We start from the raw sequence: 21,917 nt of genomic DNA, 5'->3' as shown, positions 1-21,917 counted from the left end.
TCAGTGTGTATTTGATTTGATGGCACTGGTGGGATGGCAAGGGTGGTCATCTGTTAAGACACATTTCAGAGTTACTGGAAGTGTGGGGTAGAAATGTTTGATGAAATTTAGGCCAGGTGTGACTATGGTAGTTTCAGTAGGCTCTGATGGTGCAGAGGCCTTCATTTAGGGTCTGTGGTGATGTCTCAACAGATAACCATGTTTTCTTGTGAAGTCCACCAGCCCACATGAAGCCAGATGCACAATGTGGTACATGTGTCTAGAGTTGATTTTCAGTGGCAAGTGGCCCTGGCATGCCCATATTTATACATTCTATCTTTTTATTTTAGTAAATAAACAAAAAACATTCACCACAAAGGTCCTTTTAAACTTGTATTTTTAGAGAAAGGTGTATAGCATGTGGGTTTATTTTATTTCGAAACCTCACTAGAACTGGACTTGAGATCAAAGCTATAGTAGCCAAGTCTTCCAGATGAAGGTCTCCCAACTGGAGACAATACCAACTCCTCTCTGCCAGTATCATCTTCAGAACCAAATGGATATGGTGTCTTCAATTATTTGCTTACATACTCTTATCTACCCTTTTTCCATCCAAGGGCCAACTATAGAGGAAACTCTAATTTTCTTGCTTCTTGAGATGAACAGGTGCCTATACACGGTGGGGGTTTCACTTAGCAAACCAGCCTTCAAATTCAGCCCTCACTTTCAGTCTCTGAAAGGCTAGGGCAGAACACATTAGGGATTTACATATATTTTTGTTAGAAATGATGTCACACAGACAATGCAATCTTTGTATATGGTCACCAGATGGCACTATTATATTACAATTAGGTTCAAAAATACTAGTGGTAAGGATGAGAATTTTCTCCCCAAATTAAAAAGCAGATAAGGATCTAATAGCTTTTGAGTAATCAATGTGTGTGTCCCATTCCATGGTCAAAGCTTTATGTATGTGACCTCATTTTAATATCCATATGAAGTGCTGTTAATTGTCCCTGCTTTTCCAAAATAAGGGATTTAAGGAAGAGAAGTGGAAAAAAAAACTGCTCACAATTGCTCAGCCAGTAATGATGATGGATTTATGATCATGTCCATTTCACTTCTGACCTTGGATCTTTTCTATGAAGAAGGTCGCATCCCAGAAAGTGGTGATTTCTTACCTACATCTGTATAGCTGCTATGTATTATTGTGCCAAAGATGGTGCAAATATAATACTAAATGTTTTTATCTCAACATCTTTACTTCTTTTACACTTTCATGTATGTGTATAATATGTGGGTAGACTTGGTGTTCCCAAAAGCAATCTAGTTCACTAATATATCTTAATAATACTCAACATGAGTGAATCTCCATATAATTCTGCTGAGTGAAAGAAGTCAAACAAAAAGGGTACTGTTTGATTTCATTCATACAAAATCCATGCAATAACAGATAAGTACTACATTGGGGACATGGGAGAAAGGGAAAGGAGTAAAGGGGTACAAAGGAGCTCAAGGAAACATTTTGTGATGGTAATTATGCTTGCTTTCTTGGAGCTGATTAGCATATATTTGCTATTAAGATAATTTTTGCAGATTAATTACGTTTTAATTTAATTTTTTATTGACAAATTCCATGATAGTAAGCAATATCCCATAGTAATTCCCTCTCCCCCCACATTTTCCCCTTTGAAACTCAATGCTTCACCATATCCCCTCCCCCTCTCAATCAGTCTCTCTTTTATTTTGATGTCATGATATTTTCCTCCTATTATTATGGTCTTGTGCAGGTAGTGTCAGGCACTGTGAAGTCATGGATATCCAGGCCATTTTTTGTCTGTAGGAGCACATTGTAGGGAGTCCTAACCTTCCTTTGGCTCCTACAGTCTTTCTGCCATCTCTTCCACTATGAACCCTGGACCTTTGAAGGTGTGATAGAGATATTTCAGCGCTGAGCACTCCTTTGTCAATTCTCAGAGCCTTCTGATTCATCCCAAGGTCATTGCCATCTGAAAAGAGATTCTGTAGCCAAAAGTGAGAGTAGCATCAGTATATGGGTACGAACATGAAGAGACGTGCTTACTGAGCAGTTTGGTGAGCATAGTATGTACATTTAGCCAGACAGCAGCAGATGTTAAACCTGCAGGGCTCCTGACTACCCCTGTTGTAGGTTTTCAGTATCAGGGATATATTCCCTCCCATGGAGTGGGCCTCCAGTCAAATTAAAGAGTGGTTGGTTTCCCCCATAACAGATGTGCCATTATTGCTGCCATTGGCTCATGTGGCCTGGCTGGCCAAATATAAGGCTTGCAGTGCCCACTGTTGAGTATCTTCCTGGTAATTTCTCTCTCTCCCTTTGAATTGCATGCAGTGTGGCTTTTTCCTCTTTCTGTTAGCTGATCTACATGGAGGAGGTTTTCAACTCAGCTCCAGCAGGATTTCTCAGTGACCTTGCAGCCCAAGATGTGGAGTCTTCAGCAATAGGGTCTTACCATCTATTCCTGGTAGGAAACTAAGGGCCTCAACAATGGCCTTTAATGTTTTGGGGGCATCAGGGACCTCCCTGGCCAACAATTCACTGGAAGGTATCCCATCCCTGTCACTGAAAATTTTCTAGTAACAATCTATGGTTCCTGAGTGTTCCATTGTCCAAAACAGTAGGTTTCCTTATGACTTATTTATATCATCTTAGATTTTGATTAGCCCTTCCTCCACCTTTCCTTTAGTCAATCTCTTTCCTTGACCTCACTTAGGCTTTTTCACTCCCATTAATCTGTTCTACCTACATATACACAATACCATCCTATTAAGTCCCCCCTCCCTAGAAACAAAATGCATAATTGAAATTAGTCAAATATTTGCTAATTATTAAGGAAGAATATGATATTTGATAAAGTAAATTTGCTTTATAAAAATCTGAGTACATTATTATGAAAAACCATGGATTAATTGCTAAGTATATTTTATCAATGATACTTTTGGATTCAATTGTGTTCAATTTATACATTTTCTCCTTTGTTTAGTTCATCCATACCACTTCTCGATATATGCTGTAAAAAATTAAAGACAGCTTACTCTACAGATACATGCATGCCCATGTTTATTATGCAACTTTTTACAGTAGCGGAGTTACAGAATCATCATCTTGATTATTGTGTTATTTGCATGAGTACATGCATTTTTCTAAATTCAGCTTGAGTTTTGCTGTAAATAAATGTGTTTAAGCATCATAATTACCTCATACTCCGTCAATGACCTTTTGAAATCAAATATGCATATCTAAATGCATTAAAAATTCCAACATACTTTTGTTTCAGTAGATGTAAATATTTTAAAAAGGTTATGAAGTGGAAAATGGTGGGGTGTGGTGGTGCACACCTTTAATCCAAACACTTAGGAGGCAGAAGTCGAAGGATTTCTATGAATTTGAGGCCAGCCTGAGACTACATAGTGACTTCCGGGTCAGCCTGGACTAGAGTGAGACCCTACCTCTAAAAAACACACACAAAAAGAAGAGGAAAATAGTCATTGGTATTTACTCAGACATCTGTTCACTTTTTCTTTCTCTTTCTTCATTCCTAAAACTCCCGGAGAACTCCCCTTCTTGTTTCTTCTAGAGCTGTCAATGAGCTATATCATTTTCTCATCATCTGTATGACCATGTATTTGTTTTGCATAAACTTTCACTAGATATAGAATTCCAGTTTGATGAATTTCATTCATAAATTTAAAGATATTGTTTCACTGATTTTTGCCCTTGTGTTTTCAGCTGTTTGATTAGCTATCTAAGAGTACATTTAAGTTTATCCAGTGTGAGCTGCACTGAGTTTTTGAATCTATAAATCAATGTCTTCATGAAATTATACAAAATTTGTCACCATTTTTCTATTCAAAAATAGTTTATGCATGCAGGAGAGATGGCTTAGCAGTTAAGGCACTTGCCTGTGAGACTTAAGGACCCAGGTTCGAATCTCCAGATTCCACATAAGCCAGATGCACAAGGCGGTTCATGTGTCTGGACTTTGTTTACAGTGGCTAGAGGCCCTGGTATACATATATTGTCTCTCTCTCTCTCTTTCACTTTCTCTTCTCTCAAATGAAAAATGTATAAATAAAAATAGTTTCTGAGGTAGTTTCTTTGTTAGGTGACTATATTATGGATAGACAAAAATTTACTCATCCCAGATAGGCCGCCACCAACAAATCAAAGAAATATGCACAAACCTATCTTGGTGAGCCAATGAGTTTATTGGGGACATTTATAGGAGCATGGGTGGTTCAAAGGCAGCTGCATCACCCTAAAACACCCCACAGCATGGGTGATGACTAAAAGATCTATGACCTTGGGCTCCAGGGTCACTCTGCAGGCATTTCCACAGAAGTCTCCTTTCCTCCAGCAGTTGTTTACTACTTCCATAAACTTGTTTAGGGCCTTTTGAATCTTGCAACTTTGTGAGCTTCCCTGAGTCTTGTAAATTATGTAAATTTCCTGAGTCTGATAAATTTCATTAGTTTCCTGATTCTAGTGAGCTGCTCCTCAGAAGGAAGTGTCTCAATTTGGAGAAGATACCTATGCAACTTCTTTTTGTTCCTATTGGGACTTAAATGACATCAGTGTTACACCTTTTGATATTGCCCCAGCCATCTTTAAAGCTTTGCATTTTTTCCACATTTTAATTTTAATTTTAGGTTTTTTTTTTAAATTATTTATTTATTTATTTGAGAGCGACAGACACAGAGAGAAAGACAGATAGAGGGAGAGAGAGAGAGAATGGGTGCGCCAGGGCTTCCAGCCTCTGCAAACGAACTCCAGACGCGTGCACCCCCTTGTGCATCTGGCTAACGTGGGACCTGGGGAACCAAGCCTTGAACCGGTGTCCTTAGGCTTCACAGGCAAGCGCTTAACTGCTAAGCCATCTCTCCCGCCCTAATTTTACGTTTTTTAAATTATACATATGCCAAATGTTTTGACACCCAAGTTGAATTCTAATGGGTGAGTACAACTTCCAAAATGAAGAAGGGAAGGACCAAGTGTTTCAGGCAGGAGAACCTGTGCAATGCATGCACATGCAAGAAAGAATATTTGAAGAAAAATCTTAGTTATGGTTTGAAGGTAGAGTGCCAAATCAAGAATGATTAAAAACAATGTTGGGAAACTAAACAGAAGATAAACCTTAAGAGGTCATTTTTTTCAGGATAAGAGGTTTCTTTTGTTTTAACTTACTCAGTCATGTTGGCAGTTGGGAAATATTTCTTTTTCATATTAAGAGTTATTTTTCTTCATTTTGCTTTTCTGAATTTCCCATGTTGCTATAACTGTTTATTGAAATATAATGTGTATACCATAAAATTCACCATTTTTAGGTGTACAACTTAAGGGTTTTCAGTATACAGAATTCATCAAGCTGTGCTAAGAATGCCACAATTTTAGAACAGTGACAATACTATCACCTCAAAGAAGAAATATCATAGTTTTTCTCAGTCACTTTCCATTTCTCAACTTGTCTTCCTTTGCCCCTAGGAAAATCTTCTTTCTCCATAGATTTGCTTATTTTTGGCATTACTTATAAATGAATTAATCCCATATATGGCCTTTTGTATCTTGCTTCTTTAATTTAGCAGTATTTTAAAGATTTGTCCACCTAGTAGAACAACTCCATACTTGACTGAGATGCATGGATATACCACATTTTTATGATTCACTCACAAGTTTAGGAAATTTTTGGTTGTCCAAATTTTTTTTATTATGAAAAGTTATTTTGCAAACATTTTATTGTACAGTTTTTAGTGTGTGTTGTAACTGTCTTGGGTTAAAAAAAAACTGTGCTTAACTACTGAAATAAAAGGATTATTATTTATTTTCCAAAGCAGTTGGACCACTTTCCCTTCTCATCTTCATTGTATGAGGGTTCAAACATTTCCACAAACTTGGAAGTACTTGCTAGTTTGTGTTTTAGAATCTTCTTCCATCCTAGTGAGTGTGAATTGCACATTGGCTTTAAAAAGTACAGGTGTATATAATGCATACCTGAAGTTGTGCAACATGATGTTGTGAAATGAATACTACAGCAAAAATTTATTACTATTATGTGCATGCTAAGTAAGTATTATCTCAGTAAGCTATATCTTCCACTCTCAAAGAAATTATATCTAGCTTCTCTTACAGTTATTGTTTCATGTAAGCACATGGAATCTACTCCCAAAAAATTTCCAATGTGTAACAAGGTATTCTCAACCATACTCATCATGCTGTACATTAGATTTCTGGACTAACTCCTCATACTAAGTGAACTAAGCTAGACACATAAAAATAACATTTTCATGTGGAATCTAAAAATAGTTAAATATATAGAAAGAGCAGATTAGTGATGACAAGGGCAGAGAGGTGGTAGAAATGGGAACATGTTGCTCAGATTTCACAAAGTTGCAGTTATATAAGAAGAATAAATCTCACATTTGTTTTGCATTTCTTTGATGACTAAGGTGATTTTTTTTCCTTTTATTTATAGTTTTGGTGTCATATCTAAGGAACAACTGTTTAACTAATGTCACAAAGATTTATACTTACTTGTTCTTCTAAAATATTTGAAGTTTTAGTTTTGGGTGTATAGGTCTTTGATCCATTTGGAGTTGTTTTTTTTTTTTAATTACAAGAAGTAAACAAGAGGAATTTAATTATAGCATAAACATGTTTATAATTTTTTATTCTTTTTTTGTTTGTTGTTTCAAGGGATGGTCTCACTCTAATCCAGGTTGACCTAGAATTCATTTTGTAGTCTCAGGGTGGCCTTGAACTCACAATGATCCTCCTACCTCTGCCTTCCAAGTGCTGGGATTAAAGGCATGTGCCACCATGCCTGGCTCAAATTTTTATTCTGTATTAATTAATTACTCAGTTTGGGTTACGAATCTCTCTTCACGTCCTCTGCCCCATCTTATTGCTCCCCATCCTAGTTTCCTTTTCTCACTCTTAGTAATCCAACTTTGACTTTCCTATCATCTAAGATCTGTGAGCTTTCCTACCCTTCCACCCTGAAGCAGCTTCTCCCTCCCTCATAGGCCACTTTCTAGTTTCATGATAGCTGCACACTCTCCTAAAATCACACACACACACACATGCACAGAGCTACATACTGAAAAGATTCTAAGATAGGATACACATAAGAGAGAGTAAATGCCGCCTGTATTTCTGAGCCTGGATCATATCACTTAATGTAAATATTTTCCAGTTCCATCCATTTTACCAAAATTTCATAACTTTATTTTCCTGATAGCTGAATAGAATTTCAATCAATAAATAGAATAGAATAGAAATTCAATAGAATTTCAATATATTCACATTTTCATTATTTATTCATCAATTAATGGACATCAAGGCTCACCTAAGAGTTTTAAAGTTTTAGTTTTTGGTGGTAGATCTAGGATCTATTTGGAGTTATTTTTGTATATGATGTGCAGCAAGGGTCCAAACTCATCCATTTGCATAAGGATATGTAGTTGTCACAGAACAATTTATTGAAAAATTTTTTCTTTCCTCACTGAATAATCTTAACTTTTGTTAATCACCAATGAACTACAAATGTGGGTTCATTTCTGGATTCTAAATCTATTCCATTGCTGTAAGTCTCTATCCTTATGTCTGTATGGTGATGTGTTGATTACTGCAGTAGTTTTGAAATCATGACATAAGACCCCAAGTTTGTTCTGCCGTTTTGATTATTCTGGACCTCTCACAGTTTTCTATGAAATTCAGGATCATTTTTGTCAATCTGTGCAATGTAGCCAGCTAGGATCTTGACAGGGATTGAATTGTATCTGTAGATAAGGTTGGCTAATAAGCAAAATGAACATGGACATGTATATACCTTTTTTAAAAGAAATAATGAGTTTTTGGCTGTTAATTTGAAGGGCACAAATATAACTTTATAGAAATAAAACAAACCTTATTTACAAAATGGTGTATAAGACTGCTTTTAAGCCTCCTATCTTTTTTTAAAAAATTAGCATACAAACATGGTTTCTTCATGACCCTTGACATATTCTTACCCTCATTTTAAAACTGAAGAATTCTATGCTGAGAAAGAAATTCCATTATATCTCTGAAATCAAAACCACCAATTCCATATTAGTCTAAGAGAGCTCTATAATTCAGAAATTCAATGGAATTAGCAGCATTTGATTTATTCAAGTTGAGGCAACACCAAAGGAAGCAGTGGGAACCAGCATCAAGTATATTTTGCTACAACTTTCCTAGGAATGATGATTTTACCTTCACAATTTTATCTAGGTGAGAAAACAATGTTGCAGAATTCCTATATGGGAGAGGCACTAGGAGGTGTAAGGATTTGGGAATACGACATAATATCCTAGACTAAATTGGAAACTACTAGAAATATAAAAATTGACTTCCAAGGTATTTTACAATTCTGTTGAATGGAATTGACACAATTATGCTCTTTTAAAGTATGTTAACAGAAGCTGTATTAAAGGGTCCTGGGTAGTATTGAGGACTTAAAAGCCCCTATGGTGAGCCCCAAATGGTTTTCCCATATATGAGTAGGGAGAAAAATAGGATGAACAAGCTACAGCTCATACTTCAGCCAATAGGAGAATAAAATAAAGCCACCAGTGCACCATCCACATATTGGCCAACAAAGGAGTACCTCTCCATGCAGAGTAAATTTAATTAGTTCTTAGACATTTAAAGGCCAAAGAGCCTAATTTGTACTTTAATCTTGTTTAGTGTAGCTGCAAGTTCCACCTCAGCTGTAGATAGGTACCACTATCAACTTTAAGAAAAATGGGACTGAATTTACTCTCATAGGGACACTTTTATTTCCTTCAACTATCAAGATGGCTGAAGAAAAACTGGTTAAAAAAATAAAGACCCTAAAGACGTGAAAAAATGAAATAGACTCATTTGAGTACATATCATCTTATGGCTCACTCAGAATATCATTATGCACTAGGACTCACCTTTCCCATCAGCTGAACAATGGCTTCCAGCACAACCAACATATGTCATCAAGGTTTTAGTTTCTTTAATGCTTATGTAGTGCTATAGTTAATATACCTTGCAAAAGGGGATAAATTTTGTGTTAATAATGCTCAAAATTATGCAGTTGGTGAGTTAGTGAAGAACACAGAAGTTTATCATGGAGCCAGGGAAAGAGTTACATTGATCCTGGAATTGATGCCTTTGGTCCTGATATGTGCCTGAAAGTGAAATTCTCTGAATTATGTATACTGATACTGGTATTGGTGGTGCCAGTGAGGTGTGGCCAGAGACACCTCCACACTGCTGCCTGCAGCAGCCTGTGGAATTCTGGGATGGCCAATACTGAGTTGAAGCTGGGGTTCTTGACTTCATTCCAGAAAAGTTTTTGAATGGCTCAGTAGCATGCAGAGTTGGATTTTATTAAGAAGAAGTTTAACATAGATTTAAGCACAGGGTTATTAGAGAAGCTCTCAAGGAAAGGATAAGACACCCAAGCATAGACATGGGCTTCTCAAAGCAGAGTTGCATTTAGCTATCTTTACATTAGCCCTATATAACATTTTGGTGGGTTCTAAAGTTATCTGGCTAAGGGTTGCTATGTGGCTTGAATGTAAAATGTCTGCCATAGCAAACACATAGCCTTATGTGTTTGAATACTTAATCCCCAGGTGATGGCGCTTTTGGGAAAGGTTGTGAAGCTTTTGGTAGGTGGAGCCTTGAGGGTGAAAGTATGTCACTGGGAATACACCATGAGGTGTATAGTCCAGTCCCACTTTGTCAATAGCTTTCCTACTTCCTGTTGATGTGATGATGTGGTGCCAGCTGTCTGCTCTTGCTATTTTCTCCTCACCATGATAGAAGTATCCCCTTGAGCCTATAAGCAGGAAAAAAAAAAAAACTTTTTTCCCTTCCAGAAGCTGCTTTTGGTCAGGTGCTTTTTCCCGGCAACTAGAAAATAACAGCTACAGTTGCTTAGGAACTTAAATGAGATGATATTATAGTTCCTGAGGTACATTGAATAGGATTATAGCTAATAAGGGTAAAACCCCAGGTCACAAGAGTTACTCAGGATGGTTGTCCTTTTTTTCCTTTCTTTACTATAAACAAAAGTTTACAGTTATGCTTATAAGTTTCCAAATATCTAGAGGGTCATGCATGCTCAAAACTTAAGCATGGCTCATTGCTTTTTTAAAAGGAGCATTGTTTCTATATAGGCAAACTTCACAATAAATTTTGTTTATTGGCATGGAATTCTTGAATCTTAGTTGGCAGGAGACTTCAACCAGCATCTGGGAGTTAGTGGCTCCTTTCCTTCCCCATATCCCCATACTTTTCCCCCTTTATATACTGCCTTAGTATCATGGTCTACTTTAATATTAATATAGGTACCTTTATTATTAGTAAATAGACAAATTAAAATGTTATTTTAGAAACTCTGCTATGTATGAAAAAATCATGAATGTTGCTTCTTGTGTGAATCCTTAGTATGGGCTCTAAACATGAGGGATAAGACCTTTATTGTTTGGGATTTAATTATATGACCCTGCACAATATGTGATATCTATATAATTTTGATAGATATACTCATGTTGGTCAGATTGATGAAAGCACAAATAATTTAGGAATAGTTAGAAGATGCTAAGTTACAAACTGGGAAAAGTTGTGTTTATCTATAGTTAAGTGTTACAATAGGAATATCCTGAAAGCATATTATGACATATATACTTCTGTTTCAGGTTAAAAGCAACTCACTAAACACAATATATCCAAAGATCAAAACAAATTTATTGCTAAATATAGTACTGAACCAACAGTCGCAGGGATAAATATTTTATGAGAATAGTTTGGTAACCCTTGCTCTCTACCCAAATGTTAGTTATGTCTTTTTAAATATGAAAGAAATTTTAAGTATAATTTTTAAAATATTTTATTTACTTAGAGAGAGAGAGAGAGAGAAAGAGGGGGAGGGAGAGAGAGATTGATGCAGATAGAGTGTGTGGGCACACCAGGGCCTCCAGCCACTGCAAAGTCCAGTTGCAGGAGCCACCTTGTGCATCTGTCTTTATGTGGGTCCTTGGGAATCAAACCTGTGTCCTTAGGCTTCATTGGCAAGCCCCTTAACTGCTAAGTCATCTCTCCAGCCCCCAAAGAGATTTTAATTCTACTTACTAATATTTGTTCACAAAGTTCAGAGAGGAAATGTGGAAAACAAGGCAGAGATACTCAGCTGTGTCTACTGTGGAATTTCAAGACACATTGTCAAGGACCATTTTCTGTAGTATAACATTGTTACAGCAGGGCATTGGCTCCTTATCTTTTCAAATATAGCAATTCACTTTCACATGTTGTGAAATTAAAAGCTGTTTCTCATTATGAGTTTTATTCTTGTGGGACACTGTAGGCTAAGGAGCAAATAAATTCACACCCATAGCGAAGAACTCCTAATATTCCAATTTTCTGCATTCCCAGTGAGACCTTAGAAGTACAAGAAGAGAAAGTGGGAAGTTTCTATCACCCAAGGTTGGCTGGAATGGTGACAGGTGAAATTAATTTAGTAAGGAACATCTTAAAAACAAGGTGACTTGGAGTATGTGATTGAAGTAGGGTGGTGAAAAATAACCAGCCAGTGTCTTATCTTGTTAGTATGACCTCTGAAATGACATTAGGGAGGACAAGTATAGTTTATTTCTTGTCTTACTATAAATTGTGTTGAAATTATTGCACATCTGCATGTAACTGTAAGAACAGATAACTCATTTAACTCTTGTATGTTTGCCCTCAATGATACTACAGTTTTGCCTGTTATTTTGTGGGAATGTATATGAAAAAATATAAAATAAGGCCTGCATGTAATTACAGTGCACTAAAACAACCAATTAACATTTAAAGGGAACATAGATGGTATCAGGGTGCATTAACTTACACAAAGGTAAACGATTAAAAAGTGTGTATGGCCATGTATGATTGGTATAAACATGTGAAAGTCAGAGTTGTTGCCTGTATTCCACCTTATTTGAGAGACTTGGTATTTTGCTGCTGCAAATGAGTGTGGTTCATGAGTGGCCTTACATGGGTGTTAGGGAATTGAACCTAGGCTGGAAATCTTTTTCTTTTTTCACTATTGAGTTATCTTCCTAGACCAAGGTATAAAATTACATTCACACATTCCTAAAGAAACACTAGGCCCACAATGTAGGCAATACTTGTGGAATAAACTTGTAGTTTTCTAAATATAATGTTTTTGTCTCAAGTTTTGAGGATATAAGAGAGCCTTTGACAAATTTGGCTGTAGCAGGAGCATCTAGCAATTTTCAATGAACTTCACTGTTATGTAGCTACATTGAGAAGTGATTTTTTTTCTCTTTATTCTTCTAAGACAGTCTTATTTTGTATCCCAGTCTGTAGTAGAACTCACTATTTAGCCAATGCTGCCCTCACACTCATGGAAATCACCTTCTCTCAGCCTCAGAAGTGCTAAGATTACAGGTTTCAGTCATGATGCTTGGAACTAGAGATTTTTTAAAAATATATTTTTATTTTATTTATTTATTTGAGAGAGAGAGGAGAAAGAGAAAGATAAAAAAAAATGGGAACTCGGGGCCTCCAGCCACTGCAAATGAACTCCAGATGCATGCACCCCCTTTTGCATATGGCTTATGTGGGTCTTGGGTAGTGAAACCTGTGTCCTTTGGCTTTGCAGACAAATTCCTTAATGGCTAAGACATCTCTCCAGCCCGAGATGTATATATTTTTTTTAAAGAAAAGCTATTTTAAGGAGAAACGGTCATAGTGCTTGATACACAGTAAGACTTTTCAATAAAAGGTTTTTAAAGGCATGAGTTAGTGAAAGAAGATTCTTAGCAACGTTGGTTTGGAATATTTTCTGTGCTGCCCTGCATACCTATATCTTGATACAATATATATGACCAAAAAAATATACAGATAATGTATGCGTTTTAAAAAAGCTCTAAGTAGAAAAATATTCAGAGTAAAAATATTTTTTACATATGAATTCTCCGCTATGTTCCTTCATTTGTCTTTTTCTCTGACTCAAATGTGCACATTCAACTCCCTGAGCTATTCTATATAAAGGCAGCTAGAGACTCTGGCTTTGAGTGATTTAGTAGCAGAATCTGCAGGGCATCTCCTGTATTTGTCATAAGGCCAGGCATTTCATTACCTTCATACCTGTGAGACCCTCCAAACTGTGAAGGAGGTCAAATGACAGCATGGGAGTGGGAAGGCAACTGAAGTGAGAAGTACCAGATCACTGATGTTTGTCATTTTTATTTGCAATACTTTAGGTCCAAGTTTCAAACTGCAATATTTTTTTACACTCAAGACACAGTCATGCACAATCCATATTTCAAATTTCTATTGCTTCAACCACAATTTAAAATAAGAATATCAAAAAAAAACTTAAAAAGATTGGATGCTGAGGTCATATGAATGGAATCATACCACCAGCATGTTTACAAAAGAAATAACTTACTTAAAAATCAAACAAACAAAAGACCATAAATACCTTTAATCCAAAGTTACAGAAGAATTTCACTACACATGGGTTTACAGAGAACACATTTTGACAAAAGTAATGCACAGCCAAATGAGATGCAACTCCGATAAACAGTGAAAATGTAGATCCTCCTCAACTTATTTTATCTGGATGTTATGAGTACAATCTCAGTAGACAAAAGTACCCTTGCTATCTTGCTCCTACTGGCTGATGTATTGAGATTTAAAACTCAACCCATTAATGGTGAAAGATCTTACAATGAATATAGTATATGCGGGTCCATAAAGCACACCATACACAAGCACACACATTGGACTCTACATTCAGGGCTGGTTGGCACTCTGCTGTAGGCAGGTAGTTTGGACCATCTATCAACTAACTTATAGTTTACCTTCTTTGCAACATCTACTCATATAATTAGCCAATCACTGTGAGAGTCGTCATGAGAAATGTTACCTTTGATTCTCAGCAAGCAATTTGTCAACACTTCTTAATGTTAAAAGCATGCAATTACTGTTTTTTCATTTCTTTCTCTGCAACTGATGACCACATAGAGTCCAGTCTTTGTTGTCTTGGCCATTAAAATGCATGGGTTCTGCCATCATGTGCCATTTATGCTTTAACTCTCTAAGACCCAGCACTGTTTCATAGGAAAGGAGAGGTTCAAATACAGTTCTATTCTAGCAAATGTGACAAGTGCATTTATGTTATAGTAGCAAATACTGGCCACAGCTTAATGAAAACCAGACATTACATACAGAATTCATGGTAAATGAAAACTGGGAACACTCAGCAGAAAAAAGATATTAAAACAAAAACAAAACAAAACAAAACAACTGTGAATAAATTGAAAGGTTGCCATAAGTTTTATCAACATTCCCTAGTGCTGCTCACTTCATTTACTTGAGTTTTCCCATCTTACATAGTTCATTTAATAGCAGCATAAGAGACACAGGGTTAATCATGTGATATTTGCTATCACTTTAGCAGACTGAATTTGCAAGGCAACCTATTATACCACATAATGTTAGAGATTTTGGAAAGATCTTGGAGAGCAGTTAGTCCAACACCCTTTTTTTTGTAGATGAAGAAATAGATGAAGAAATAGACATGGCAAGGTTAAGTGATTTGCCCAGCGTTGCCCATATTAGAATCCAGGTGTCCCTCTTAGACAAGGATTACATCCACATCTTACACATTCTCTGGTATTGTTGTCAAATCTTCTTAGGTACTGAATCAGGTGAACATGGTGCCTGCTTTAATGTTGATATCACAGAAAAGCATTAAGCAGATGGAAGTTTCTAAAGGAAATTCTAATTGTACTAATCAGATTCTGTAAGTTAGTTTTGCATGTTTAACCAAATTAAGTGGCAGTAAATGCTACGAGTTGTCTAATATAGCCAGATGTGTGCACATAAGAGGTTCCCACACTTGCAGATTCAGAGAGATACTGGTTCATAATAAACAGACATTCCCAATGCATGAGAAGCTATGTTAGAAATACTTCTTTACTAAGGAGTGTGGATAAGAAATGGAGTGATAAGATAATAGTTAGCCAACAGAAAATTATAGTAGAAATAAATCTTTTATAAAAAATTCTTTCATAAGAAAAACATTTCCATTATTTCCAAGGCCTCATTAATTTCCTTCCCAAATCCACATGCAAATATATGTCCATAATTTTGTGTTAAAGTCATTCAAAAACCCCAGGCCCATTCCACTGTTAAGTTTATTGATGCTGAATTTCAGTCATCTTGCTCCAAGACTGCGAGATGCTTAGTTTATACTACAGGCCATACATTTGCTTAACTGAAAATTAACTGCAAATAGCTCAGAAAAGGATCACAAGATTCAACCTGGGAATGGAAGGGTTAAGGCTTCCATACTTTTACATTGAGAATGGCTAATGAGAAATCTGAGTTTTCTAGGCATAGGGATGCTTTTATTGACACGGAATAACATACATGAGGCCACCACCTCATGATTAAAGTCCTCCCCCAAAATTTATTTGGCGATTTAGAAGGAAATTCCTCTCTTTTGGTGGCTGGTCTCCCTTTCTCTTAAAAACCACAATCACTGTACACAACCTATAATTCTGTAGTACCAAAGCACAAGAAGACCATCCCAAGCCAAAACAAACAGGACTGGAATGGAATGTTGGCAGAGACAATCATATATGTTTGCCTTAATGATTTTCAGAGATAGATTTTAATTATGTCATAGTTTATATTGAAATCAGTGGGATCTGCCAATATGTCATTAGTAGAAATCCATTCTGAATGTTATAAAATCTTGTTGCACAAGGAACTGGTGGGAGCTAGGTATTTTATCTTTTTATTTCTCTAAAGTTGAACTGGAAAATCTGTTTAAACAACCCAGAAAGGTGGCACCTGAAAGAAATATTGTTAAAGGGACCAATCAAATGGTCACCCATTCAATCTAAAGCAACCAGAATGGATACCTCAATGTCATTCCAAAGTCATGGCTGCCTGTTTTACAGCAGAAGAATGTGTCTGGAGTTCTAGTAGTGACATCTTCTGAGCTTGGACTTAGATAATAGTCTCCTAAAAAAGCATGTGCCATACCTGAGAGTGTGCAAACCTCAGCGTCCAGGCAAGTATAAAGCCTATGGAGTAATTTTAAGTAGCAAATAACTGTGCCCTGCATGCTCTGGGCTCTTGCCAGAAGGCATCTGCTTCTGGCATCTTTTCTATGTTTCTACAGTTCCCTTTCTGTTGTTTACTCATTACAAAGTAACATTGTAACAATATTAAAGTAAATTCAGAAAGAAAAACTCCAAATAATGCCACCACTCTAACAACTGATTTCAATAATTTGTGTTCCCAGTCTTTGTCCGTAAGCACATTTGTTTTTACATAGCTTGCAATTTCAGTTTGTTATTTAAAAGTGACTTTAGAGAATCTCTCTGAGAACTGGCAGCCTTACTAGAAATAAACAACCCATTGATCAAAGAAATATAATTATTTACATGATCGTTGAACTGAGAAATATCCTTTATAGACAAACATCTCAAACTATCAAAACAGTTATACAGACAATGGGAAGCAATTTTAAATTTCTTTTTCTTTTAGCAATGGAATGTGCTTCACAGGGGAGGGGTAGATCTGAGAATTAGGTGGTTAAACTCAACATTGGGGTGCAATTCACAAGCCTGAAAGAAATCTGCATGATACACTTAAAGAATAAATACTTGATTTAAATCTTTTCATGTGACTTGGCCATCCAGTAGCCAAAATGGATCATGGACGCACAAATATTTACAGTGACACATAGACGAGATCAACAAGAACGAAGTCATTACCCAACATGGTGACTGATTTGAGGGGATTGTGTCATCCCAAAATCCTCATGGGATTATGACAACGCACCGGATCCTTTCTACAATAGTAATGTTCTATTCTTTCTTAAATAAATAATCTCTACTGTGCTTCTCACCCTTCCCTCACTTTCTCGCTGCCCTATTCCCATCTCAGGACATTTTAGAATCAATATTTGTTGACATTGTGTCCTCAACTATCTCAGGGAATTCTAGCAACATTAATGATCTGGACAGACTCACCTGTGTTAAGTTGAGCTTGAAAATGCAAGAAGAGGGTATAATATACTATTAATCATCCGGGGTTCAAGTTGTTCAAGTATACCAAACGTGAATCCTTAAGCATCATTTTGACATGAGAAACTGCTTCTCTCTAATATTTATATCTAAATATAGTTATCTCTCCAACACAAGGAAGAGGCATTAGAAGCAATTCTTATCAGAAGATGAATATAAATAGAAATTTGCGAGAGGGATGTTTTCATTAAATAGTGGTACAATGTGGTTGTAGGCAGGTACCTGGCTCCTCACTATTAGTGGAATAAACTGAAAGCATAAAGAGCAGCTGTTTCTCTGCCTGCAGTGAGATCTGAAGGACCACTGCTCCACGGTCATTTAAAACAACAACAAATGGCCTTTACAACATGCAAGGGATGCTAACTGATGACTAGGGCTTCCCATGCTGGGAGAGCATAGTCATAAATCTATTGAATTTTACTTGCATCCCAGGTATTTCATTGGATTCTCTGGCATTATGAATGAAAATTTAAAAATAAATCTTAATTTTAAATAAAATCAAAATTAAAGCATCTTTCTCTCATTAGAGAGCAGTGTGTCATTAAAAGTTTTAGGCTCAGAAATCTCTCTACAAAATATAACATATTAAGCTTGAAATTAATATTATTGTTTGATTTTTTTCTTTTCACATTTTTTGACCCACTGTGGATATTTTCAGGGAAGGGGAAAGCCCCTCCCTAATTTTATAATGTAGGAAAATAGTAAATCCACAATTGGCGTAATCTTCTAAACATAAATATGTGCATTATATTGATGACAGGTACTAGAAAGAAAGTGCTTAATTTTAAGGGATGAATGGATGGATACATAAATGGATGGTTGGGTGGACAGATGCACCTCACATTGGAGAGAGGCCTATATCATTGAACTCTTTTGCCCTCTTGCTAAATGTAGACATGTTCTCTTCAGATTCTTTATATCTACAAAGTAAGAAACCTTTTTTATTGCAAAGGTTTAGAGAAACAACACTCTAGAATTTGTAAAACTGGCAATACACTCAAAAGAGAAGTATATCCTTTTCTATGCAGACACCTTCCAGATTTTTTTCTACTCTCAGAAGAGTCAGGAAGTATTACCTATTGAAATTATAAAAAATAGATATATTGTGAAATGATAGTCAAGTTTTGGAATTTTCCCCAAGCCACAAAAGGAAAACATTTGGACTAGCATTTGTTGGGATATGTAATTTCAAATCAAAATTATTTTCACTAGGGAATTACAAGATCTTTGTGAACAGACTTTTGAAATCTAAAACCCAAGAAACAAAGTATAAATATATCATATTCTAAAAAGGAAAGTGGTGATAATATAGAGAAAACAGAAACATGTGTTTAGAGCCAAATTTTGATTGTGATGTTGCTTTTACTAACATCCTATTTCTTATACAGCTGAATCTTTAATATCTCTGCTCTCTAGATCTTTTTTTTTTAAATCTAGCATTAGAAACTGTCAATATCAATAATTTTTACCATAAAGAATGTAGGTTAATGGCTCTATTTCCTCGTGACATGCCTACTTTGCAATGCATATGTTCCACAAGCACAAGAGAGGATTAAATTCATTATCTTTATGTTGATTTACTTAATGCTAAACAAGGATTTCTATATTATACACATATCTTATTTTCCTTTTGGCTCTCAGAGAAAGCCCCATTTTTGTTTAAATATGCTTTCTTCTTTCAGGATATCCTAGGCTCAGGACTTGGACTCACCCATGATGAATGCCACAATCTCAGTGTGTCCTTTTTCTGGTACCAAGAAGATTAACCAGTTGATTACATGATAAATCAACTAACTACCTTTCAAGCATCCTTGTGAATATGTGACAGGATTTCACCATTTGAGCTTTATTTAGATACACAATTTTTAAAGCCCCTCCTGAAAACGCATATTCTTCTCTGCTTTTGGAAAAAATTCTTAAAAGAAACTTTTTCCAATACAAATGCAGAAAAATAGGTACACAAACCAAGCCACCACTATAGAAGAAGAATAAAAAATTGCAACTCTATTAGGGCATGGACACATGTTCACACAGTACTTGCTCTATTTTTTGTTTGTTTGTTGGTTTTTTGTTTTGTTTTTGTTTGTTTTTTTTCTTATTTTTTCTAAAAAAACATTTTGACATCTTTTTTCTGGACATCTAATGACAGTGCAAGTGAAAAACATCACATTGGGTAAGGGTTTTGAAGGAGGTTCGAATGCAAGAGGGACTACTCTCTAACTTAAGAACAAACACAACACTATGAAGAGGGAGTGTGCATCTTTGAGAAATCTTTTTTCTTCAAAGTGAATGCACAAAATGAGGGGATTCACTACTGGCTCTTTCGCTTCACGGTAGAAGTGACCACTTAATGGCCACTTCGACATTGCTGCCCTATGTGGGCTGCATTTCAGGCTTACAAATAAATTACATAATCTGAGGGAGTAGGAAAAAGGCTTATAAGAAGTTTCTATTCATTTGAAAGTTAAAGAACCCCCACCCCATTTGACTGTCTTTTCTTCCATGTTTCCTGCAGCAGAGTTTTAGTTCAGTCTTACTTATGAAGGAGATGGTGAGGGGTAAGGCTTGCAGTTCTAGCGGCTGCTGTTCTTAATTGCTTCCTTTGCAGCGATAATCAGAGGAGTCAGGCTGGAGAGAGGCTTGGCTAATTTTAAAAATGGATGCTGCAAAAGGAAAGACAAAAGAAGAATTACTAGAATTGTATTTCCAACTAGTGTATTACTTTACATTTTTAAGTATCACTTCTTTCATTAAAATGTATTTTGAGCACCCAATTAGTTATCATTTAACTTTAAAACCTAGCAGCTTTTGTCCTTTGGATCCCCACCCCCTGCCAAGATATTTCAGTGAGCCTTTGAAAACCGTTATAGCTAGAGACTTTTGATTAGGGTGCTTGCTGAATTTCACTGAATTGGTAATGGTTTGACTTTTTCAATTTTCTTTAACTGAGGAATGTATTTGTAAAAGTCGTCCATCTTGAGAAAGTGTTTTCAACTGACGACTGAAATCAGTTTTACTCTGAAACCAATGGCTTCCTAAGTGATTAACCCAATAGCTGTGTCTGCCTCTTTTCTTTTGACCCACCTGCAGGAGTCAGTGCAAGATGTCCTTTCCTTCTCTGAAACGGTCTCCTCTTGGGGACCTGTAACATTATTGTACCTTGGGCCTTTTTCCTGTGCATGTGGTCTCACTACTCCCTCTCCGTCTTCTTGCCTGGTTACTTTCTCCTCCTATCTCTCACATACCAGAACTTGGCTTTCCTTTTGTCGAATTAATTTCTTACAGATTGAATTTCCTCCATGGTTTCTACATGTCATCAACTTTATGGGGATGACTTGCAAATGTATAGGGTGTCACTTGATGTCATCCCTAAACTCCTGTACTCTAATTGCTTGTTGGATATTTCCTCTGGAATGTACTATCATTTTATGGTTCAACATCTCCCCAACAGAGTCCTTCTTTAATTATGTAAGCAACAAGTGCATTTGAGTCAAAACATTTAATTTCAATTCTTACCTCAGCTTGTTATAATGGTTAAACGGGGGCAAATGGCAGTCCTTTGTAAAGTATATAGGACCAAGGACAGTTAGTTGGCTATTATAGTACCCTGTGGCACTTGCCCTTTTACTGAATGTCATATTAGTTTGGTATCCTGAAGTCACATTTTTCTTGTGCTTCCTTATGCAACACATTATCACGTTACAATGTCTCTTATATTTATCTCTTGCTTTTGCTACTTCAAGCCCAATTAATTTTAATTCCAAACTGTTCTAATTACACTTTGGTCTTTAAGCCTCCATTTTTCTGGTTGCTAATTCTTTGGTCCTTCTTTCTTTCTTTCTTTCTTTCTTTCTTTCTTTCTTTCTTTCTTTCTTTCTTTCTTTCTTTCTTTCTTTCATTATTTCGTTCTTTTCTTTTCTTTTCTTTTCTTTCTTTCTTTCTTCTTCTTTTTTTTTTTTTTGAGACAGGGTCTTACATAGCCCAGGCTGATCTTGAACTTGCTATTGTAGCCGAGGATGACTTTTAATTTCTTCTGATACTCTTGCCTCCACCTCTTGAGTGTGTTGGGATATCAGGAGTGCATCATGATTCCTGGCATTCTGCTGTTAATTCTTACTGTATATTGCCAGATTATTCTTTCTAAACAGTGTTTTTCATGAAGTCTGTGCCTCTGATGCCTTCAGGTTTTGCTGATTCTCTATCTTCCTAACTCTTTAGCCTGGTGTTAGGTGCTCAAGACTTTTTCCCATATTGTCTTATGCAGCTTCTTTACATAAACTTTTTAAATTCAGCCACACTTTCTACATTCTTCCTTTCAATTTTACCTGCATGCCTTTAGATGTACTATAATACTTCCACCTGATATCTGGATCTTCCCCTCTTTTGCTCAATCACCTAAATCTGAACCTTTGTTCTTCTTCTCGGCCCTTTCTACAGATGTCTTCTGATTAAGTTGGTCTACAGAATATTTCTCTAATCAACAACATAATTTACTAGAAAATCCACTTGGTTTTTGTGCATCTCTAGAGAGCTTACTTTATTCTTCAAGTAACCAAGGAAACTGAATGTTTTGAGAATAGGAAACATGCCTCTGCCAGGTTTGTGTCACACTTCCCTTATGCTTTGCAAACTAAAGTCATTCAATAAATAGCCATTGATGAACCAAGAATGGTCTTAGGTCACAAAGAAAAGTGCACAAGTGTTCATGACCTTTGCTTTTTCTCCAGCCTTCCAGTGGCATGAACGTCGTGCACATCTCTCCTTTGTAATCTCTCAAATAGGTAGTGATA

The 21,917-nt window shown here is 36.3% G+C and overlaps 1 protein-coding gene across 9 annotated transcripts in view; it reads right to left on the bottom strand.

Moving 5' to 3' along the window:
- Positions 1-13,248: 13,248 nt before the first annotated feature.
- The window catches only part of Pak3 (p21 (RAC1) activated kinase 3), a 268,737-nt gene continuing 260,068 nt past the window's right edge, over positions 13,249-21,917 (bottom strand). For all 9 annotated transcript variants that reach the window (XM_045140431.1, XM_045140432.1, XM_004659125.2 and 6 more), the window contains one exon: positions 13,249-19,790. In XM_045140431.1, coding sequence (XP_044996366.1) covers positions 19,701-19,790 — 90 coding nt within the window. In that variant the 3' untranslated portion in view covers positions 13,249-19,700. The remainder of the gene's footprint in view (positions 19,791-21,917) is intronic.

Source organism: Jaculus jaculus, chromosome X (assembly GCF_020740685.1).
Source record: "Jaculus jaculus isolate mJacJac1 chromosome X, mJacJac1.mat.Y.cur, whole genome shotgun sequence".
Lineage (NCBI taxonomy): Eukaryota > Metazoa > Chordata > Mammalia > Rodentia > Dipodidae > Jaculus > Jaculus jaculus.
Note: the sequence above shows the minus strand (reverse complement) of the source record. Positions and strands in the feature narration are given on the sequence as shown.